Source organism: Wyeomyia smithii, chromosome 2, assembly GCF_029784165.1.
Source record: "Wyeomyia smithii strain HCP4-BCI-WySm-NY-G18 chromosome 2, ASM2978416v1, whole genome shotgun sequence".
Taxonomy (NCBI): Eukaryota; Metazoa; Arthropoda; class Insecta; order Diptera; family Culicidae; genus Wyeomyia; species Wyeomyia smithii.
The window spans coordinates 3,374,607-3,399,056 of record NC_073695.1 but is presented as its reverse complement, the minus strand read 5'-3'; the positions used below and the strand labels follow the sequence as shown (position 1 = coordinate 3,399,056).

At 42.8% G+C, this 24,450-nt stretch overlaps 1 protein-coding gene and 1 long non-coding RNA gene across 13 annotated transcripts in view; one reads left to right on the top strand and one right to left on the bottom strand.

Moving 5' to 3' along the window:
- The window catches only part of LOC129725533 (myocyte-specific enhancer factor 2), a 205,573-nt gene extending 181,865 nt beyond the window's left edge, over positions 1–23,708 (top strand). For 6 of the 12 annotated variants that reach the window (XM_055681494.1, XM_055681488.1, XM_055681491.1 and 3 more), the window contains 7 exons: positions 10,751–10,954; positions 11,367–11,682; positions 11,801–11,947; positions 12,974–13,098; positions 13,160–13,371; positions 13,470–13,828; positions 20,699–23,708. In XM_055681494.1, coding sequence (XP_055537469.1) covers positions 10,751–10,954; positions 11,367–11,682; positions 11,801–11,947; positions 12,974–13,098; positions 13,160–13,371; positions 13,470–13,828; positions 20,699–20,865 — 1,530 coding nt within the window. In that variant the 3' untranslated portion in view covers positions 20,866–23,708. Of the gene's footprint in view, positions 1–10,750; positions 10,955–11,366; positions 11,683–11,800; positions 11,948–12,961; positions 13,099–13,159; positions 13,372–13,469; positions 13,829–20,698 lie in introns of all 12 variants that reach the window. The other 6 variants (XM_055681500.1, XM_055681499.1, XM_055681495.1 and 3 more) reach the window with 6 other exon arrangements.
- LOC129725536 (uncharacterized) lies at positions 3,398–4,118 on the bottom strand. The gene is made up of 3 exons (XR_008728102.1): positions 3,655–4,118; positions 3,535–3,597; positions 3,398–3,482 (listed from the first exon to the last, which is right to left on the bottom strand). It is a non-coding gene; the product is annotated as an uncharacterized LOC129725536 (long non-coding RNA).
- Positions 23,709–24,450: the final 742 nt, after the last annotated feature.

Genomic DNA, 24,450 nt, shown 5'->3' with positions numbered 1-24,450 from the left:
TTTACATTTGTTCAGACATGTAAAATCTGTATTTAGTAGAAATTTAGGATTCAAATAAAACCAATAAAATTGCCTTAAGTGGCAAACACTTGAAGGTAGAGCCACTTTATGGAAGAGTGGCCAAGAAACCTTAATGATAAATAACGCAAAACGCTTCCTCCGATAACAAATCTGTTACTTAAAAAGCAATAAAATTCTTCTCTGGTCAAGTAACAACACATCTTGTCATATATTTTGCACATGGTACGGGAGTACGACTATCTAATAATGGTCGTTACAATCACAGGCAAAATTTTCGCTTTTTGATAGTCAAGAAACACATTTTGTCGCATATGTTACACATGTTACTAGTATCTCTGAAGCAAGTTTTTGATTTGAATTCCAAAGACATATCACTCACATTTTTTTTGTGAACTTCGGAACAAGTTCTTGTTGAAGAAAACTTAACCGTATTTGGCATCGTTTGACATTATTATTTCAAAGATAAAAAAAAAAAAATTGAGTTGTGCTCGTGTTGCACGAAACCGACGACATCCCCATCTGACTGTAAGGACGTGGCCGGCGCCGTTATTGGTCTATATAAAAATCGGGTCATTGAATGATGTACAGTGAGAAGGAATTACCACTCCCAGTTTTTCTTTCAGTTGATTCATTGTGCATCTTGAGTGGCTCGGACCCATCACGGAGTAGCAAACATTGATATGTACAGTCAGAACTAAGCTAAGCTATGTTACACATGTTACTAGTTTCTTCTATCTCCAATTCATCTGGTGTGCGTGTATTAGTTTGTTCGTTGTACGCATACGAATTAGAGAAAAAATATTACAAGAGTTGCCAAGTATCATTTTTCCCCATCATACAGTATGCAAACGTTGATAATTTCGATGACTTTATATGCGTCTTTAAGTCACATCTCGATCTGTGAACTGCGTTAGAGAAAAACACAAATGTTGAAAACACACATTCATCGCTTCACGAAACTCATTTGGATCTGTTGGAAGATACAAACGAGGCTCATCCCAAACAGTATTTGTATCTCCGGCAACCCTGGTCACACAGTTATTACATATTTCCATTTCGAGTTTCTCCTGCAGAAACACGTAGCCGTCATATATTTTGTTACTTTTTGGTTATTAATTTTGTGTCTAATGCGCGATCATAAGACACAAAAAGTAATAAAATGTTGCTCAAAAATAAAAAAAAATTTCCCATTCGTGTTGGGTCTATAGGTTAACGCTGAAGCATATGCGTAGAGAATTTTATTTTTCATTAAATGCGGCCCTCTATTAGCCCCTGAAATACTCCCAACAAGGAACCAATCACTCTGTATTTCAAACGGCATTACTTATGTAACCATTTGATTGAAAATTGTTATAATCAATTATCATTATTACCTCATCGTTCAGTAGTGCAAATTGATGAAAAGTTTCAATGTCGAACTTCCACGAACAATGTGCCAATCACATGCGAGCACGCTTGGCACAGACTTCATGAGTAGGCACCAACCGCCAGCTGTGATATACTCTATATCAGTTGCAAAAATAAAATTGACAGAATCTTCCCGTCCCATGGAGCCTTCACTAATTTTGACGTCTCGAAGGTAGAGCTTTTTCGGGAAGCTCCTAACAACTTTCTTCATCAGACAATTTAACGATCTGTTGTTAGAATGTTACTAAAATTGATGTCTTGATGGTAAATAGCTGGCACAGGCAACAGTATCGCACCGTGCCATGTATGAGTAAAGCGCTGGTCCTCCGTCGTCTATCAAAGCAGTAGAATTCGATCTCCATTTGTGTACAGCCAAACCAAATGAAAAACTACGTTGAAGCTGTCGACGCACAGTGAGGCGTGTGAGACTAAGGCCTGAAACATAGGTAACGCCAACGCGAGCGATTGGGCGAGATTCTTGCCATAGGTTAATGAACAGCTCTACTTACGGCTGTTGATTAACTTACGGCAAGAATCTCGCCCGATCACTCGCGTTGGTGTTACCTATGTTTCAGGCCTAACACGTATCGTGTTGCGACCTGGAAGACAATCGAATTGCCTTCTTCTTTTCGTGTCGTATAGAAGCAAATATCAGAAAATACCGTGCACTCAGTCAGTAAATTCTGTATGTGTCGGATGGAGACAGATAGCAGGAGATGCAGCACACTCTTAGGCATGCTACAGTATATCACGGTGTTGCGGTGTAATATGCAACGATATTATGTGATTACCAATACCTGTTCGCGTATTGGAAAACTGTATTGTATTGTATTGTAACTGTATTGAATTGACTGTATTGAGATACTAATCATTGTAAAGGAAATAAACGTCAACCATGCGGTCGTGTCTTGGATACCACCGTTTTTTTATCAGTTAATCCACAGACTGTTATAAAGTTTTAAGGGAATAGTGTTGAAATAAAGATCGCACCTTCCGTTCTTTACCCTTTTCTCAGTATTATTCTTTTGATAAATTTTATCGATCACTAACCGAAAATAAATCGCAAAACATTCAAGCATTCCTTGGAAGCGTACGTGGTGTAACTACCGCATAGAGCATATATTCTTCTTAGCTGTTCATTCTGATATGCTAAAAAATGCATCAAAACAGTTTGACAAAAATCAAAGGCTGAAAACTTGGTTACAATCATGTCAATAAGTACTTTGGCCCTGATGGAACGTTATTCATGTTAATTGGGATATTTATTTCTCTAGTTAAAAAATTCCCAAAATTCCTAAAAATGAGTTGTACATAATTTATTGCTAAACAATAGAAAAAAATTAAGTAGCATTTTATTTTCAATATTTAAAGGAAAAGAGTTGTTTTTCCTTTGATAAAGAATTTTTAACCCTCTAGTGCCCAAATTAATTTCTGAACGGACTTCGGTAAAATCACTTTAAACCATTATAAACACCTTTTAAGTATATTGAAGCTTTTCGGAACTTCGACTGAAGCCCGCCAAATGGTGCTAATTTTCAAGTAAAAATATGAATAGTTGAATTTCACAATTTTAAATCATTTGATATATTCTGCTCTTTTAATAAGTTTGAATTTCAAAATGAAGTCGAATTCCGACCTTTGTGCATCATTTCGATGCTTGAAAAAGCCGTATTGGGTGTTATTTGGCCATTTTGGGTTGTTGTTCAGAAACCGGAAGTCGCCATCTTGGAATTCAAAATGACGTCTAAAGCCGTATTCTGCCCTTGGATATCATACCGTCTCTGGAAATATCGCTTTTGGACATTCATTTAATGACTACAGTCGAATACATCTTAGAAACAAAGGAAACATTATTAATAACATCATCACAATTTCAGATTTTGGTATAATATGTTGTATTTTTCGATTGAATAAAACATCTACAAAAATTTCACCTAAAACATGGAGAAAGATTCACAAAAGTACGATTTGTAATATTGGTGTTGGGTTTCACGTTTTCGGCCAAGACAAGTAAAAACAGTTTCGAACAGCAGTTTCACTTTAAACAGCTTCAACTAGAATTAGTTTTATTTAATCGGTGAATTGTAACAAATAAATTTAGCTTACAAATCTAGTTTTTCCTTGCATGCGATTTCCCCAACCTTAAACTGCCTGAATTATTACCAACGACTGTAATTAAAATACAATTAGGTATCGGTATCACTTCTCGCATCTTTATTCGCTTACTGCAACACTATCTTTCACTTCCAACTGATCTATCTTTCCGAACTTCCCTTTTACTATCAAATTTTCTACTAATCTCCCGTAAATTCTATCTTTAACCACGCCAGAATCTCTTTTTACCTTCCTGCTTTTACAGTATCTGTTTGTTTACAATTTTTCTATGCTTCTATGCTCCAACACTTTTCTTTCTGTCATTTCTACGCCTTAACCCACTGACATTTCTTGGTATTCAAGCATGCAGCGACGCGGCTGAAACATAACCAGTGTGGCCAGAACATTCCCCGGCCCGTAACCCTGTCCCGGGAGTGCTATCCGGCTCAGAGTTACCTTCTTGAATCTCCATCACTGCTAGTTTCGCTGTCGCTCGCTTGAACCTTCCGCTTTTTGTTCGCACCCATGCCTGTCGAACCCGTCCGTCACCTGACACGATGGGTTCCTCCACCACTCCTCGAATCCAGCACTTTCGGCTGTTACCCACGTCGGTTGTTGTCCACGACGTACACCAAATCTCCAGATTTCAACGGTCTAGTCTCGCCGAACCATTTTGTCCTCTGATTTAGCGAGGGAACATACTCCTTTATCCATCTCTCCCACATCACGTTGGCTAACTGCTGTGAACGCTGAAACGCGTTCCGAAGTGCTTTTGCTGTGTGTACAACTGGTGAACCTGCGCAAGGCTGGTTCGGTGAGGTACCCCTCAAAAAATGGTTCGGGGTGAGTGCTTCAGCTTCCTCTGTCTGCTGTGAAACGTAGGTGAGCGGACGCGAATTTATTATGTCCTCCGCCTCGACAATAGTTGTTTGCAGAATCTCATCCGTTACACGCCTACCGTCGTCAAGAGCCGTCAGCATCTCCTTCACTGAACGTACAAGACGCTCCCATACGCCTCCCATATGGGGTGTTGCTGGCGGATTAAACGTCCACTTTGTCCGAGCGTTTGTAATTTGATCGGCGCAGTCGTCTCCTATTCCCCGAACAACTTCTAGCACTTCTTTGCTAGCTCCTCGCAGATTGGTTCCGTTATCGGAAAAGAATTCGCACGGCCAACCACGACGACCCACGAACCGATATACTGCCATTAGGCACGACTGAGTACTCAACCCGTGTGCCACTTCCAAATGCACCGCGCGTGTTACCAGACAGGTAAACAGCGCGATCCACCGTTTCTCTGTTCGGCGCCCAACAGCAACATCAAACGGTCCCAAATAATCGACTCCAACGAAGCTGAACGGACGAAGGTTTGGTGTGAGTCTCTGTACCGGCAGCGGAGCCATACGCGGAACTTGAGGCCGACTACGATGCACCTTGCACCAAACGCATGAAGACGATACCTTTCGAACTACCGCATCCACGTGTGGAATGTAATACAACTGCCTCAGCTCGTTTTTCACCGCCTGGCGGTATCCATGTCCACTCCTCTCGTGATAATGTTGAACAATCAACCACGTAATTCTATGATTGTTCGGCAGAATCGCTGGAAAACGTAAATCAAACGGAAGAAAGTCTGCTCGCTCAACTCGTCCCTCCATGCGGATCAAGCCACTCTCATCGAGCAACGGAGTCAGTTTGTACAACGGACTAGACCTTTCGATGGTTATCCACTGATCAGTCGGACGATCCCTGTTTCGTTTCAGTACCGTTAGTTCATCGATAAAGTTTTCCACCTGCGCCATTTTCAACAAAAATAGTTCCGCTTGTTGGTACTCGCTTTGCTGAAGCGGCCGCCTGATCGACGCGCCTTTTCTTAACTTAAGTACCTTCGCCTGCTTGTTCGTTGCACGCAGTGCCTCAATCGGCAACCCGGCAACATTTCTTTTACAATTCGATACGAAACGAAGTACGCACGCCATAGTTCGTACTAACACCGTCCATTTAGAGAAGCGGCCAGGATCCACGAGAACATCCGATCCTTTCACCTCATGCAGCAATAGATGGATTCTCAGTTCCTCTGTCGTGTTTGCCGGCGGCAGTTCTCTTTTCGGCCACCCTTCTTCACTTTGGTACAAAAACGCTGGTCCGCGAACCCACGAACTGTTAGGATGCATATCCGAATCCTTGCCCCACTTCGTAAGCTGGTCTGCAACGTTAACTCTGGTCGGTACCCAGCGCCAATCGGTTAACCTCGTCAGAGTAAGAATCTCGCCAATCCGGAACCCCACGAACTGTCTGTACCTTCGCTGATCGGATCGAATCCACGATAGCACTACGCTCGCGTCGATCCAGTAAACCATTTTTCCAATAACGATGTTGTGGTTCTCGAGCACAGCCCGCGACAACCGTGCTCCCAAAACAGCAGCCAGAAGCTCTAGTCGTGGGATCGAGATCTGCTTCAGTGGTGCCACCTTAGATCGACTCATGACCAACGCACACCTTACTTCTCCTTGCACGATCGCCCTGAAATACGCTACACACCCGTACGCTGTCTCGCTAGCATCAGCGAATACGTGCAACTGCAGATTCGTTATTTCGTTAGACTTTGCACCTCCAAAATAACTCCTTGGCAGCTTGAACGACCCAACGTTTCGCATCATCTGTATCCAGCGCAGCCATTTCTGGAACGATACTTCATCGATCCTAGCATCCCATTCACAGCCATTTCTCCAAAGATCCTGGACCAACATTTTTCCACATACGGTAATCGGTGTGAGGAATCCCATGGGATCAAATTGAGCCATCACAAAGCTGAGAACCGCCCGCTTCGTCGCATGTTCCACGCCATTGAGGATTTTGAGGAAATCTGTCTTTGAAGCGGTAGCGAAACAAAAACTATCATCCACCGGTTCCCAAACGATCCCTAGAACACGCTCGTACTCCGTGCCTTTGTCTCGACTGAAATGCACTGCTGTGTCTGCACTACGTTCGCCGATTCTCTGCAGAAACTCCTCCGAATTCGACACCCAGTTTCGTAAGTGAAATCCTCCCTTCGAGTGAATATATTGCACTTGCCTTGCCCGTTCGACTGCCTCCTCGACGGTATCTACACTGTCGTAGTAGTCATCCACGTAGTGCTTCTCTATTATAGCTACCGCTGCTTCCGGGAACTCTTTTTCGAACTGTTTCGCATTTAGATTTTTAACGAACTGCGCTGAACATGGCGAACACGTTGCACCGAAAGTTGCCACGTCCATCACATATACTTGCGGTGCTCCAGTTGAGTCACTGCCAAACATGAAACGCAGCGCTTGCTTATCTTCAGTCCGGATTTTTAACTGGTGATACATCTCCTGGATGTCCCCTCCGAAAGCCACTGGACCTTGTCGGAACCCGCAAACGACTTTGGGAAGTGGTACCAGCATATCCGGTCCCTTCAGTAACGCTGAGTTCAGCGAAACACCTCCAACTGACGCAGCTGCATCCCAAACCAGGCGTACTTTACCAGGTTTCCGCGGATTTATCACCACGTTCATCGGTAGGTACCACACCGTCGAGCTAGGAGTTTCTACGATCTCTTCTGCAGTTATTTTATGAGCGTAGCCCTTCTTTTGGTAGTCCACAATCTGCTGGCAGACGTTCTGTTTCAACGCTGGGTCCTTCTCCAGTTTTCGTTCGAGTGCCCTCATTCTCCGCACAGCCATCGGATAGCTGTCAGGAAACCATCGCTCATCTTTTCGCCACAGTAACCCTGTTTCGAAACGATCGCCCACCCTCCTCGTTGTCGTTTCGAGAATTTCTCGAGCACGTTTCTCGTCGACCGGTTCCGGCGCGGTGAACGGTGTAACCGCTGTCTCATCCATCTCATATTGTTTCCGAATAAGGTCGTGCAGCTCTTGGTTGCTCACTCGTGCCACTGAATGCAGATTCAGATATGTGTGGACACTGGTCTTACGTTTTTCCGACCCATAAATCGTCCAGCCGAGCCTCGACCGTACTGCGATAGGTTCACTTGGTCTACCGATGCGCGACTCCAATGGCGCGAATAGATATAGGTTGTCTAAACCTATAAGAATCTTGGGCAGCTCCGACGGATAATCCTTAGTTGGTACCTCAGCCAAATGCTGATACCGTTTCGCCACTTCCGCAAGCCGTACGTTTTGCTTTGGCAACTGCAACTCCGAAACCGTCCTAGTATTGAACAACGGGAACTTCTCCTTCGAGCCTTTCGCGGATATCATTAATTCCACCCTCCTGGACCTGTTCTCGTAACGGTTGATGTTGCCCGTCCAAGTGACGATCAGGGGCTCTAGCATACCCTCCGCTCTCAACTGCTTGGCTACCGAATCATCCACCAACGTAGTTGACGAGCCTTCGTCAAGAAACGCCAACGTATCAAACTGCCGACTTCCGTAGTAAAGAGTTATCTGCATCATCCGAAAGATCACCGCATTATCAGCATTCTTCATCGCATTACATTCCGCCTTCTGCAACTGAACCGATTCTTCGACTCGATGCAACAGTGGATGATGGTTGCGCTGACAATTCCGAATCGTGCACCGAGACTTCGACACACATCGCCCATTAGCGTGTTTATTAAGGCATAGCCCACATAGCTTCTGCCTCTCAATTTCCCTCAGCCGCTCCCCCACATTCGTCTGAACCTTTCGCATGACTTGATCAGATGATCTGGCCGTTTACAGATCCAACATACCTTTCCTACTATGTCATTCTTATAACCGTCATTACGCTCCTCTGAATCGTGCATGTGCACAAACTCCTTCATCTTTGGATTACCTCTACTAGACCGCGCATGATCGTTCACCGACAGCATGGCAAACTCCGTAACCTCGGACACGTCAGACACGATCTCGTTCGTAAAGTTCGTGAACATACGAAGTGGACTGTCTACCTTGTTCCGCTTATACCGGACCCAATCCAGCTTGTAACTTGGCGGCAGCTTATCGACTAACTCCGATACCAGCATCGGGTTGTTAAGGTGTTCAATCAAGCGAGCAGCCTCGAGATGATCGCACAGCTGCTTTACAGTAATCCCGAAGTTGATAAATGTTTCCAAGCGATCCGCTCTCGGTGCCGGTGCATTCCTTACCTTCGCCAACAGGGTCTTGAGCAGCTTCTCTGGTTTCCCAAAAAGGTTCCTAAGATCTTGGATCACATCCGGTACAGAATCCGGTATCACTAGCCGACTCCTTACAGCTTCAAGCGCGTCTCCCATCAAACAATCCTGCAATCTCTTCAAATTTTCCAAATTCGAGAATCCGCAAGCCGTCGTCGTGTACTCGAAACTGCTTATAAAAAGCGGCCACACTTCCGGTTCTCCCCTGAACTTTGGCAGATTATGAGATACCGCTTTTCGAGCAGCCAACTGGTCTCTCGAAATCCTGTTAACACAGCGCCCCGGCCCATTTTCGACTGCCTTACTGCGCACACTGTCGTAAACGCTGTTTTTAGGCTCCTCGAAAACGTCACTGTCAATGCTCTCTGCATCTCCGCTGTCCTCAATTTCGCCACCTCCGATTCCGGATGTCTTCGATCGCTGCGTCTCCGTTTCACTTCGTCGTGATTCGCCTTTCGGTATAGCACCGCGATAGTCTTTTGCTACCGATCCCGCACCAAATTTTCTTTGCTCTTGCAACCAATCGTTTACCTTCGACTTCGATTTTGCATCCAGAGCGCCATCGCTTTTTCTCCCAACCGCGTCCTCTTGCTTTTTCAAAGCGTTGACTCGCTGAATACTACATTCTAACTGCTTCCGAATCGTATCCCGCCTTTTAACGAAATTTCGTTCCGCAGCCAGTTGGCATTCCAACATTTTTTGCTCGTGCTCTAACTGCTGCTCTTCCATTTCTCGTTGGAATTGAAGCTCCTGTTCGCGCATTTCCCGTTCTTGCTGCATTTGTTCTTCGTAAAAAGCCTTCTTTCTAGCGAGCTGTATCTTCCGGACCTCAATCTGCTTCGCGAAATCCTGCCTCATTCGCTGTTCCTCTTCCGACTGCTGCTCAGTCGAACCTATGACGAAACCAGCCCCTTGCTCGGATCCTGCATCGCTCTTCGAGCCAGATTTCTTAGCACGCTTCTTACCTGCCTCCGGTACCTTCAACGGTTGATCAGCAGATCTATCGCATCGCGGACAGTACCAATCCGTATTGGCTACCTCCTGATCCACACCTGCGCAAGAAAAATGTGCCCATTTTCTGCACTCCGGACATTGGACCCAGTCGATATCGACAGATTCATCCTCCGTTTTCCGGCAAAACAGACACCTCTCGTCTTTGGAAAGTGATGAGCGCATTCTCACAGGTTATGTTCTCCGAAATAGATTTTTGAAGTTTGTTGGGTTTCACGTTTTCGGCCAAGACAAGTAAAAACAGTTTCGAACAGCAGTTTCACTTTAAACAGCTTCAACTAGAATTAGTTTTATTTAATCGGTGAATTGTAACAAATAAATTTAGCTTACAAATCTAGTTTTTCCTTGCATGCGATTTCCCCAACCTTAAACTGCCTGAATTATTACCAACGACTGTAATTAAAATACAATTAGGTATCGGTATCACTTCTCGCATCTTTATTCGCTTACTGCAACACTATCTTTCACTTCCAACTGATCTATCTTTCCGAACTTCCCTTTTACTATCAAATTTTCTACTAATCTCCCGTAAATTCTATCTTTAACCACGCCAGAATCTCTTTTTACCTTCCTGCTTTTACAGTATCTGTTTGTTTACAATTTTTCTATGCTTCTATGCTCCAACACTTTTCTTTCTGTCATTTCTACGCCTTAACCCACTGACATTTCTTGGTATTCAAGCATGCAGCGACGCGGCTGAAACATAACCAGTGTGGCCAGAACAATTGGCTTGGTCCTGAAATTCAAAAAGTTCGAAAGAGGTACATAGGATAGGCTGTATGCGCTTTTAGGGCAATCGGTTCAATGCTAATATGCTTTATACTTTCTTTGAAGACTATATTAGAGCAGACTTTGACCCAGTAGTGGGTTAACTAAATGCTAGTTCTTGCCATTGTGATACACCGTTCGTGTGTTAAAATTATTTGTTGTTGCAGCTAGGTAAAAGAGGTTAAACTATATCTATTTTTTAGTATGACGCACTGACATGGCTGAATGGAACATGGCTGAATGGAACGAGTTTTAAGCTGAATTCCGTTTACAATAATACACGAGTACTAATATTTCCATCCCTTCTTCCAGGTGACGTTCAACAAGCGGAAGTTCGGTGTGATGAAGAAAGCGTACGAGCTGTCGGTGCTGTGTGACTGCGAAATCGCCTTAATCATCTTCAGCAGCAGCAACAAGCTGTACCAGTACGCGAGCACCGACATGGACAAGGTCCTGCTGAAGTACACCGAGTATAACGAACCGCACGAGTCGCTGACGAACAAGAACATTATCGAGGTACGCCGGCGGAGCGCTGGAACCGATTCATACAAAGTATTACCTGCACCAGAAAGTTGAAATGCTGCAAGACTCCCGCTACTACCGCTTGCATCCAAAACTAACCCTCTTTTTTCCAATTTGCCCTGGCTCCCCCTGTTAACCCTTCCAGACCGCTTTTCGCGTTAGATTCCCTCTAATGTTTCCCATAGATTTTAAAATGTTATGTGCTAACCAACTTTTCCGCTGAACCATCCCCCGTTCGAGTCACTTAGTTCGGTTCAGTTAAGCTCTTTTCCATCCCAGTTGATCCGAAACTACGCGGTGGGTTTCTCGTGTGCGTGTGTGTGCGTGGTAATATTTTCAATGAGGCTAGCCTCCCCCGTGACAGTCGGTCGCAATCGTAATTCCTGTAAGTCCTGTCTGCTTACAGTTACAGGTAAACGCGCAGAAGGAGAACAAAAATGGAACAATGTCGCCTGACTCGCCGGAACCGGACGACAGCTACACACTAACGCCCCGCACCGAAGCCAAGTACAACAAGATCGACGAGGACTTTCAAATTATGATGCAACGCAACCAGCAGCTGTCCGCCAGTGGTCGCGTCAATATGGGCAACAATAGCTACTCGTTGCCGGTGTCGGTACCGGTGATTGGAACCTACAACGATTCCAGTATGCTGCAGAGTAGTCCACAGATGGCACACAATAGTATTAGTCCCCGGCCTTCCAGTTCCGAGACGGATTCAGGTAAGTCTCAGCTCCACTTGAGGAGACGCATGGTCGCCCTTCAAGTCGAAAAGTACCAAGCGCTTCCTTCAACTAACAGTTTCATCTAATTGTGAAATCTTTTCGTTCTGCATTTTAGTTTACCCATCCGCTGGTCTGTTGGAAATGTCAAATGGATACCCGCACTCGGCGTCGCCCCTCGGAGGTTCACCTAGTCCCGGGCCCAGTCCAGGTATTGGCACGCACCAGCATAACAATAGTTCCCATAACCATAACCATAACAAACGTAAGCATGCCGCGTGTCGATTTTGTTACTCTACAATGCTGCTTTAATTTCCTTTCCCGCAACGCAAGTACGTTAGAATGTGTGCTCGTTAACAACATAATATACAGTAAATCTCGGTATCGTGTTTTTTTTTCTCTTCTTTTCCTTTTTCCTGCCGCTGGGGCACGTGCGTCACAAAGTGGCCCCGCGAAGCACGGTGGGTTCGACGAGATGAGAGGTTGAATTTTTACCTAATGCGAATTAGATGCGTGGTTGAACTAGATTTTTTGCTTTGCTAACAGCTCTCTAACAGTGTTTGTGTTGTCACTAATTAATTAAAATCGTATCGAATTGTATGACATTCGATCCAATTGTGCGCGCGTGTGTATGAGTATGTGTACGAGCGTTCCAGGGTTGTCGAGGGCGGAGAATCATGGCATTACCTTCACTCTTCAGAAAGTATGAATAAATAATTTTAGTTAAATAGGTAGTGAGTACTTGAGGCTGGCTTTCGATTGGTTCCATTGTCGAGTTTCGAAGGCAGCAGGAAACGGCGTCATCGTCGTCTGAGGGGGCACGGTGACAGCCGGTAGGCGGAAGTTCGAGTCGATTCATTGGCATTGAAAGAGCCATTTGAAGGTGGCACGAAGGATTAGGAAAGGGTGTTACCCGTGATTTGCGTCACCACACAGTCGCGGTATTGGAGAGGCGGCAATAATACCACATTGCTAACCGGGGCAATATTTCTCCGGAAAAGCTTATTGCGCTTACCGGTTGCGACCGTTAATGTGGTTTTCCATTTACAAGTTTAGAAAATTCCCGCATTTGTTCGCTGCTTGTTGTTGTAGAGTACGTTGATGAGTGTGCATTTTTAACACCGGAATGATTTTATTTAACTAATGGATCTTTTCTGATTGAAACGATAACGGTGTGATGAGGTAGCGCCGCAATGCTGTAGAAGATGTTGTTAACCCGTACGCAAACGTCCGGAAAGGAACTTTCGGCTACAATAGAACATTTCGAAATTTAATCCAGTTTTCATTTTAGTGCAACATCAATCGATGAAACAAAACTCTCCGGGAAGTTCCAGTGCGCGTTCATCAAACCTCCGGGTGGTAATACCAACGCCAATGAATCCAACCATCAACACCGACGATATTTCTTATGTAGAGGTAGTCGAATGTTTGACCTTTGCCTTGGATGTAGATTTTCTCAATATAATTTATTTTTTAGCAACACGCACGGCAACAAGGCGGCAATCTGAACACTCCAGTGGTGGCACTGCAAACGCCGATACCCGGTTTGTCCAACTACACCACGACACTGGGTTCGTTCGGGGCGCAAGATTTCTCGATCAATTCCGACCTGAGTATGATCGCATGGGGTGCGGCTGCGACAAATGCCCACGCGCAGAATGCCATGAACTCGTTGGGGCAACACTCGAGGTACTTAGAAAGTCGTAGAACTTCATTATCTTAATTTTCCTATCTTTCTTTCCTTTCGGTAGTTGGTGTCATAATTAAATTTGCTCAAACTTACTCAGAATCTTTTTCAGTAGCGGTCTACCCCATCTAGCCGTGTCGAACAGTACTCCCCCGCCGTCCACTTCGCCGCTGTCGGTGAAAATCAAGGCGGAACCGATATCACCTCCCCGCGATCACCATGCGTCGTCCCACCATCACAATAATCTGAGCGGTGCCGGCGGCGGTGGTGGAGGAGGTGGTGGTGGAGGTGGAGGCAATGGGCAGAACAACAGCAACAGCAACAACCATCAGCTGGCGGTGACGTCGATGGCGTCCGTTGGCCACAGTAATTCGTCCGTATCGCTCGGCAGCAGTTTGAACCATTCGCACCTGATACATTCGAGGCCTTCATCGACGGGGCATCTGACGCCGACTCCAGGTGAGAGATTTTGGTTGCGCTGTTGATGGTTAGGAATCTGTTGCATAAAGATTAAACTTGGTGGAGGCGCTTTCATTCTGATGGGGCTGCGTGGTTATTAACGTCGAATTACGTTCTTTTAGTGAAAATTGCAATTGAAACAGTTGAGTTTACTTCAGGAAAGTAAATCTGCTGAAAATTAAAAACACTAGGTGGTGCAAAAATAGCTTTTATCTCATTTGGTATATATTTTTGCTCGCAATCGCTTGCAACAGCTTGAACTTAGTAGCCTTCGAATTATCTATAAATTATTTTATTATTTTATTCAGTTTTGCACCAACTATGTCGATATAGTAACGCGTAATCGATTTAAAGCGAATCGGTTTTTTTCATAGTAAACTACATTTGAACATTTTGCACCAATTTATTTTAATATATGCACATATGCACTCATCCGTGTTTTCACTACGTTCAGGCTGATGTATGTTCCTTTTCATTAAGTGTCCAAGACGGTAAAAAAGTGAACGCCCAGGTATTATTTTCAAAGGCTCGAAAAACATGGGAGTGAAGCGTGATTATGTCACTCGGATCATTAGAAGTTATCTTCCTCATTAGATGACCGGAAGAGATCCAGTCGACCAAGTTCAGCTAGGACTAAGCGAATGATTCGTAAGGGAACAAATTCGACGAAACTTACACTGCTTTATTCGTAAAATGCCCTCTAATCTGAATGTTTCAAAATCGACCATGCATAACGTACTTGAACAAGACCTTTGAGCCATGCTCTCAATAAATATTAAGTTCACGTGGTATCAGTAGCTTCGAAGATGAAAAGGCTCGGAAGATCTACTCTCTTACTATCGTGGCACACCGGAAAAAAATTTATCTTTTCGGATGAAAAATGATTTATCTTGCACTAGTATCACAATGTTCAAAATGATAGGTTGTGGGTCTACTCTTCGCTGAATATCCCGGATAGTGACAGAAACGTTCCTCGGTTCCAAAGTGCCGCTTCTGTGATGGTTTGGGGAAGTATTTGCAAGCGTGGTGAAAAAAACAACAACAGAGAAACGCGTTAAATTTAACGATATATTTTATAGAATGGAAATTTTGGAGACAGTCGTAAATCCAAGCGTAGACTGTACGGAGAATATAATTACGTGTTTCAGCAGGATTGAACACCCTCTCACACAGCGAAACCCGTGTCGGGAAAAATTAACCGAGTTTTTGATCAAAGATGAATGGCCTCTGAGTTCACCAGTTCACCGTCCTCGCATTGTGGATCAAACGGGAAACGTATCCAAACACTCTGTATCTTACGGAAATTAATAAGCTCTGTAGGTCGAATTCAATCTCCACGGAAAGGTAGCCTCACCACGTATCTCCCGTCTTCATCTCGGGCATAAGTAACCCTGAGGAATTCTTCGCAGTCGTCGTTTTTTCGGCGCTCGTTTGTCTTCTCATCGATATCCCTTTACGACGCTTCCGTATTTCTAAATTTGTTGTTCGTTGTTGAAAAGGTTTCGGTATGCTACCTTACCAGGGTCGCGATACCTACATTCTGCTGATGGGGCTGCCATCTTGGGTGTAGCTGGCGGGATACAGCATTCCATAATTCAGCCGCCCGCTCCGGGTCAGACACTATTGTACGCCGCCCCTGATATGGGGATACAGCCGCGAACGACCCTCTTCCCAGTCAGCATACGACCATAGTTTTCATCGGGGGTTGGTTACCCGATCTTCAATACGGTTACTCATATTCGTGGAGGGTGGGATAGGAGTTACTGCACAGAGGTGAATGACCACATTAGGGCTTTAAGTTACACGTATCCAGCCGTTTACCAACCCTTCACGACGCTTCAACAGGTCGTAAAGCCTTTATCGTTTCGTTTCATGCGGTGGCTTGACAAACTCAGACTTCAGCAACCTTCCCCAAGTTGTATACTAGACCCAACTACCCTAACAGACTCTTTTGCCACTGCGGTCTTGAGCCATGTGAATTTTCCAACAGAGGCCGAATTGCCTTATCTTTGTATATCGGTATTTTACATTGTTTTTTTTTTTTTTTTTTGAACGTGTCGAATCTTGGAAGAGTTGAGGTGCCGCTTCGAGTAATTGGGACAACGTTTTTCAGTTTGCCTCCATACATCGACTGCTCACAGCGCTCCAACATGTAGTCGTGCTCTCGTAAAACCGTCTTTTCAAACTCGGGTAGCTGACCGTGCTCGATTGTAGCCTCCGAGGCCTTGCGATAAGCGTAATTTGGATGAAATCAGGTTTACAACAATAGCTTCCGATAGCTTGTTCTTCAAGTTGTTTCAAGCGCTACTCCACAAGGTCAAGTTACGATCACAGCTCAGCATAAGAATCCTTGATCAAAAGCTTCAACGGCTACAATTGAGCAACGTGACCTTGAACTACCATGCGAGGGTGTCCGTACTTCTTCGATAGAATCCTCCATGAACCCTCGTAGTTGTTGTCATTTGACGTTTGTTGGTCAATCGAACCTTGCGCTCTGCTCTTAAAAGCCTTATCAGAGTAATGTAGCTTTGTGGCAGGTGAGTCTCTAGAACATATGTCGACGATGTTTTTAAACTGGTCCCTAAATTTGTACCGTCCGTCATAAGTCCCATCAAACGTCTGGATCATTTCCAAAAGCGAATACCGGACAAATTCGTAGAGCTGCTCAAAATCTACAAATTTCGCTTCGAATTCATCCCTCTTGCTCGGATTCGACAGGAAAGTCCGAGTTAAGAAACCGTTATAATCATCAAAGCCATAGCCATAGAACATGGCGAATTATTTTGCGCGTCCACAACCCGAAAAACCCAAATGTTTGAACATTTGTTTATGTTTAATCACGAATGCTCTCTAGAAAACAAACTTTGATAGGTATACATTGCGTAGTTATTAGATCAATCACGATATTTATCAGCAACTTCGGCTGAACGGTCATACCAAGACTGAGCTCCTCCCTGCATCTCTACTCTGCGACAGAGAGAAAGATTTGTGTTATAATGTCTCCGTGGCAAGTGATGGAACCGAAAGATGATGCGCGTAAAAATCATTAACTATACGAAGCATCTACGTATTTAAATAAATGTCTATTATCTAACCCGACTAGGTATTCGGCAGGAAATCAAACGCACTTCAGTAGATGCGGTTCTTGAAAATTATAATTATTGCGAATAATTACGATATTTTGTCGCGATTAATGACGATGTTTTGTCGTGATTAATTGATTGCGATATTAATAGAACGAACGAAACCTACTCTGAATCGCAACGTGCTGGAATAGAACCAACGGGTGGCCAGTATTCGAATAAATGATTTGGTACACCGCGGAAGTCACAACACACCGAAAATCGTTAGATGAGCAAAGCTCACCCTAGCCGAAGACACGTTTACACCGAAGCGTTATGAACGATTGCTCTATTTCCTCTCGCGCAGGGACACGGTGTTTCGCGCCAAAACTCAGACAAATGCAAAACTGTATATCGAACAAGACAGAGTTCTACAAAATGCCAAAACAATCGCAATCAAAATTTAGCTGCAAGGGTATAAAACTAGACAAAATGTCAGGACGCAAACAATAATTTTTTAAATTATATTGTAATGCTACCAGTCCCGCCTTGTGACAGACAGCATACTACCTATTAGGGCAATACTGTCTATTCGAGTATAGCCTTAAGCAAACGAAATAACTTCACAAAACCACGCTACTAATCTCCATATACTGTAAGCAATGCATCAACAAATGCATCTACCATAAATAAAATAGGTAGATCCATTGATTTCCAAACGGACAACGCGGGCATGGTGTATAAAATATCCCTACCAACGACCCGATCATCCTCTCGCCCGCGCTTCCTTACACACACCTAATCAGCCTATTCGAAGCTGCAGAAATAAGGAAGCTCTCTCTAGCTTGTCCACCGCCATTAGAATCAAACAAAATAGGAGTATGTGCGTTAACATACCACTGAAAAGAGAAAGAGAAACGAAAACAAAAGAAAGCTTGCTGAAGTCTCAGCAAGCATTCCAAGGCCGATCCCATACCGGAAACGATGCGGCGTGAACAGCGCCTCTTCTAACTTGAGGGAATAATGTCAACAATGAAAACTGACTTCCGAACTTTTTCGACACAGTTCGCGACGCTTCGCCTCCGCCCAACATCGGCCTAACCGGTGCCTTGCCCCCCCCCCCCTCAAAGTTGGCATCTATGGAAATGTGGCATCCCTCGTCACAAACATAAAAGAATTCGTCAAGGGGCAGAGCTAATAAAACTGCTTTCTTCCGACTTTTCATTCTTGCTATTCAAAGCGAGGGGTGAGCAACAATCTTCTTGCACTAGCGGTTGTCTTGTTAAATTTATTTTGCGCTTACTCACACAGATTTATTGTAAGCGCTTGCGGAAAACGCTCTCCGCCTCCGAAAAAAATGGCTACTATCAGGAACTATCACACCATAATTACTGTTATCCTTCGTCTTGATTAGTCAAAACTCCATTGTCTGGTATGAATGCTAGTTGTTAATCAAAATTGCTAATAGTTTCCACGAATTTTAACATTGGCGTCACTTTCACCGGTAGTATAAACCGCCCAAGTTCGTATCACCTTTTCTTCCACCCTTTTACACTTAATAAAAATGGGACCCCACGAGAAGACTGGGTAAAATGCGATATAATGGCACTTTTCTCAACCGTATATGATTTTATTGGCGTTGATACACCGTACAGCAACCGTAAACAATAGCGCTCCACAAATCGGTTTGGAGCATTTGAAAAAACGAACCGCACAGCTCAAGTGATCTCACCGAACTCCTCTGGGCATCATCTTAATTATAGAAAAACACATACTGAGAGGTATTCGACCATTTTAGGTTGTTTTCTAGAAACTGAAAGTCGTTATCTTGGAATTAAAAATGGCGTCTAGTCTGTTTTACGATTGCTGGGCATCATCACGGTTGCGAAAATACCTACCTATATTGATCCTGTTGTTTTCGAGTTTCTGTAGTTTCCGAATGAGTAAATCGTAGTTCCCAAAATTAAGAAAATTAAATAAAAACAGCTTAAAACACAGTTCCTCATAACTTCGCACCATTTAAACGAAATCTTATGTGTTTAACTGACGTTATACACTGAAAAAAAAAAAAAAAATCACACGCTCATACCAAATGCTCTTTACACATGAATACCAATAAACCAACCCAATCGTTTGAACAGGTCGACCCATATTGATTTTTAATGGAATTCACGGTATTTTGACGTGTTTTGGCATTTGACGCGTTCTAGTATTGAAATCTGAGTGTAAAAAGATTGATTTTGGCATGCATGACATGGCAAACCGAAGTGCAAGACACTTGATTTTGTACTGTGAAGTGAAACGCAAGTGTATTCCACTTAGATATGAAATGTTTCATCTATTAGCACAGAAGTAAGTGGAATCCATTTGGCAGTAACGTGTCGATTTTTTAAAGTGTAATGCTGCAAATACATACAATGTTGCCATTTCATTTTGCTCGTATGTTCCGAAAAGGCCAACGCGTATTTTAGCCCCTCCCAACGCTAGTGGATTTAAAACAGCAATTTAAGAATATTTTCCAGACACCAGAAATTACTACTTTGAAAATGGGGTCTTGGGTTACTTTTTAGCCTCTGTGTATTATATATTGGATGATTTTCGGCCATTTCCGGATATTTTTAAGAATACAGAAGTCGCCATTTTAAATTTTAAAAACTATGGGAACTTGAGCTGATAGAAAATCGGGATAAAACTGGCAATAATATACACAAACTGTATGAATTTGTGATTCAATTGTTTGACTGGACCACTCGAAAAAAATCGACTAATACAGTTTAAACTGGAACATTGGCATCTCTGTCTCTGTGTATCATTTCGTTTCAGGAAATAACTGTAAAGACCTTTTTACGTACGAATGTGTTAGTGCCACTCGTTGAGGAAAGTAGTTACAAATCGCTTTTTTGTTTGCTATGCTATGTTTTTAGCAGCTGGACAAATATTCAGTTGAACACTTATTATAAGTTCTAAACTAGTTTCTGAATAAATTTTTCATTCGTGATCATGAATCGGAAGAAGCTGCTAAACATAATCGACCAAAAATGGTAAAAACTGATAAAAAGTCGAAGCAACGAGCTGCGATGATTTACAGTTTGGAGGAAACAAAAGCAACTCTACACGGGTTTACACGTTCACTAGTGTGCGTAGGTGAAAAGTCACTTATCTCTATTGGATGAAATTTCAAATTTCAAAATGCCATCTGGAGTGAATATTCGGCCTCTGGTCATCATCTGTTTTCCAGAATCTGGAAAGCGCCATATTGGATTTCAAAACGGTGTCTGAGGTCGATTTTCTTTCTCTGAGCATCATCCCGATTTGTTTAATCAGTTTGAGCTCGCATTCTATTACCGACTGCTGATCACTTGCCGAGGGACGTTTTATAACTAAAAAAATGCTTAGTGAACAGGTCGATTTTTTATGATCACTGCCAATTGCGCTTGTAGTTGATGGGCAAATAAGTCATTGAAGTTAATTTTTCGAGGTTAAAATTGACTTCTCTCCACCGAAGAATTGTATGTAACCGCTATCGGATTTCCACGTTTACTGCGATAGTTTTTTGTTGATAACAGAAAGAAAATCGAATGTGATGGTACTTTCTTTCTCTTCGTATCAAACATGTTGCTTGGATCGCAGCTCTAAGGGAAACCTCTTCTGAATACATATCATATTTAATAATAATTCAAAGGGATTTGAATTGGGTGAAAAATCAGCTGTTGAAACTAAATAAACTTGTATATAGCCCCCCCTCTTCCTTCTTAAATCCGTTACCACATGACAACCCCAGAGAACGGTTCAAACGAAAGTAACGTAGGTTCCCCTCTGTTCGCAGGTTCCGTCACACCCACCAACGCGCCGTCGCCAGTCGACATCCGGCACATCACCGTCGGCGGCGGTGGCGGCCATCTGCCCGATTACGACTCGCCGGTGTCCTCGAACGCGCATAAAAGACCAAGAATATCCGAGGGTTGGGCCACATAGCCCTCAAAGGGTGGCGGTGCCCAACAACAACAGCAGCAGCAGCAGCAGCAGCAGTGTTTCCTCGACGACAACTCGAACCAGATCCAGCTGAGTAGTGGCAGCGGTGAGAATGAATTTGTCCGGAAGCTACAACAACAACAACAACAACAACAACAGCAGCAGCAGCAACAGCAGCAGCAACAACATCAACAGCAGCAGCAACAACAGCGAGCATCGTCCTCGCAGCATCTCCATCCGTTCTATCAAAGTGCGTGTGTGAATAGTAACAGTAATAGTAACCACAGCAGCATCGGCGGCTACCCCAGTCAGTCGACCTCTCCGTACAACAATAACAGTAACAACGGTGGCGGCCAGTTAGGCGGCCATCATCATTCCCCGTCTCCGGTTGGATTTGCCGGGATGGGAGGAATGCATCAACAACAACAGCAGCAGCAGCAACAACAACAACACTACTGAGTGTAAAAAAGACATTCAGTATTTGTACATTGGTGAAAACCAAACAAGAAATTATGCACTGAAAGCTCACAGGTTGCAGCGGATGACATCATCTTAACTTATTCTGATAAATGTACATAACCGACAGCGATTCAGAGGAAAGCCCTTTTTTGTTTAAGTCCAACAGTTAAGTTTAATCTTAAGTTAATTTCATTTTTCTTTCTGGTAAGTGCAATAATATGTTAAACAACATAACTAAATAACGAGACGGTTTAAAGTGTAACTTTTCGCGAGGAGGTTAGTCATTTCTTTTGTCCCTGTCATTCGTCGTCAGCAGGATTACGAACAGAAACTGTGGGTGTGTGTAAACGATTGGAAACGATTGAAAGAAGGTGTATTGTGTGAAATACTACTGGATTAGTATATCGGATTTAGTGAGCGATGGTTAATCAACCATTACTATGTAGTCAAAATGCAAATTGGTATAATCGGCGTAGCAAATGTAACTGATCAGAGATGTTAGATTACGGAACTGTAACTGTTGGAAGTATTTTAGCACACCCTGAAACACGGCACAGTGCAGAGGAATATTTTGTACTATGTTCAAATACATGTGCGATGTGTTTGATGTGAAATCACGTGTGAATGTTGTTTGCCGGAAAATGCAGGTGAAAAAAGATCCTGCACGTGTTACTTGTTAAAAAAAATCATAGTGAACCAAGAGCTAAAAATAAAACAAATCGGTTACCGATTCTAGAACGTCGTCGAAGCAGAGATTAGAAGGGCGTGACAGAGATAGCCATTATTTACAGTCAATTTATTCGCCTACTAAGTGGGCTAGCTAGCAGCTGGTGCAACAATCATGGATTAATTGAGAATCCGCTGACGGAACAAAATGAACAACATAAAAAATCGGATTTCAACAAAGGCCAGCAAGTATCTGCAGAGGGAAGGGGACACAGACTAGAATTGGGTGATTGATGTGATTGTGTTTTTATGCGTTTATTTTTTTGCGCGTGGACCTCTATGAAGGACAACTTTCCATTATTCAGTAAAATGTTTACCAACATTTGCTTACATTTTCCACCCGCAGTTTTGCGTACTTGACTGGTAAACTTATGTTGCCAGGTTGTCCCCATTCAACGCGAAATATACAACCACAGCCAATCGACCTTAAGACCTACGGGGGAGCAATTTACGAAGAAAAATGATACTCATTACCTTAAAGCACAGAAGTAAAATGAACCACAGCACAGGCACCCCGTAGTGAAGATTACTCACCGATCGTTTGTCCCCCCCGTATCTGTAGATGGCAAACACAAATGAAGAACGATACATTAATCGAAATACTTTGAGGAAACATATCATCGGATGAGAGACGCGAGTTTTCTTTTGAAATGTTGATGCTCTTAGAAATGGCCATTGATTGCTCGAACTAAACGTAGACCGCGGCAGTGCTCGACAGTAGCGTCAAACATCTTACTTAGATACCGGATGTTGTACTGTAAGCAAACCAGTAATAATGCGAGAATAAAATAATCACAGAACCAGGACGAAGAAATAAAAAACTAAGTAAAACATAGTTTGTGTGCCATTATTAGGATTACTTTCAAAAAGAAAAAAAAATGTATATTTTAAATAAAGAAAACAAGAGAAGTGGAAGAATATTGCAAAATTAAATTTATGAAGGATTATATTTTTCCATTTTACGTTGAACTCTTATTACTACTACTACTACTACAACTACTACTGCTACTTGAACTTTTACTACAAGTACTCACATTGAAACGGCATTGGATCCTCTGTTTCAGAAGATAAATTAGCAAACGTATTAATCAATCAATACAGAATACTTCACACTTTTTGTCGATTTGATCGTTTTCCAATGGTTTTTGTTTACTAGTTTTGTTTATGTTCTATTAGTACAGCTAGCCGTAGTGAAAGTAAAGGAAAATGTAGCGGCGTTCTTATTTGTTATAGTGTGATGAGCAGCAGGCGTGTACACGTGAAAATGTAGCAAATAAAACAAGAAGAAAAAAAAAAACACAAAACAATATGATATTTATTTTTAACGAGATCCTCTTTTTTGCGTTTGTTTGAAAAGTAAAATAAAATGCTGCTAGATGATAGAGGCGCAAAAGAAACTATATAAAAACTAAAAAAGTGTAAATTATTCATAACGCAGACGGTTTAGCAATTGACAGGCCAAAACAGTAGGGTTGCGCTGAGATGAGCGGAAACCCCCTTGAATTCAGATTGAGGACAAGAAACAGAACATAAAATATGTTTGATTATGATTTTCTGTTAGTCGATTAGAGTTGTCTCTTAGCTTAAATTTCCTTTTTTTCCAGTCATAGGATTAGCGATGATTATTTTGAAATAAAAACAAAATGACCTTTACAATGAGATTGAGTTCGGTTTGTTTTCATTCACTTTTTTGGTTGACAGGCCGTTTACAAATCGACGACTCCTCGAAAATGTAGTTAGTAGCAAATTACTTGCACAGTTGTTGTGGCAGCGGTAAGAGACAATTGCAACAAATTATCGTAATCTTACAGCCAACACTTGCTAAACTAACCGATAAATTTTGTAGTAGAAATAATCCATCCAATGACGTCGGTAAACTAACTAAAAAAAAACACACACACATACGGGAAAAGAATAACACAAATGAAAACCCTAATTCACCCATAAGTGTAATGTAAGTGTAGCATGATAATAACAAATACTAACAAATGTCGACTCCTGCTCCTTAGAGGAATGAATGAACCGTAAAACGCTTCTGGAAAACGGGAGAAACCTTTCCTAGCTGAGAAAAAAAAACATTCATTTGTCATCCAATGATCCAAACAATTCAAATCAGATGCCTACGAACTAAACATGCTCTTATTAACGAAATACTTGAGAAACAGTACTAACTTCTCATGGTGACGAAAAAAACGCGTAGTTTGGACTAGGAGAAAAACAGAAAAGAAACTAGTCCATCGCAAAGAAAGAAGAAAAAGAAAACCAGTAACAAGTAAATAAGCATGAATGTTAATTATTACCTCCACTTTGTAGATGCCTTAAACACAGTGCCTATGTAAGTAAACAAAAATGAAGAGGAAGCGGAAGAGGAAAACAAAAGAAACAAAACGAGAAGAAACAAAC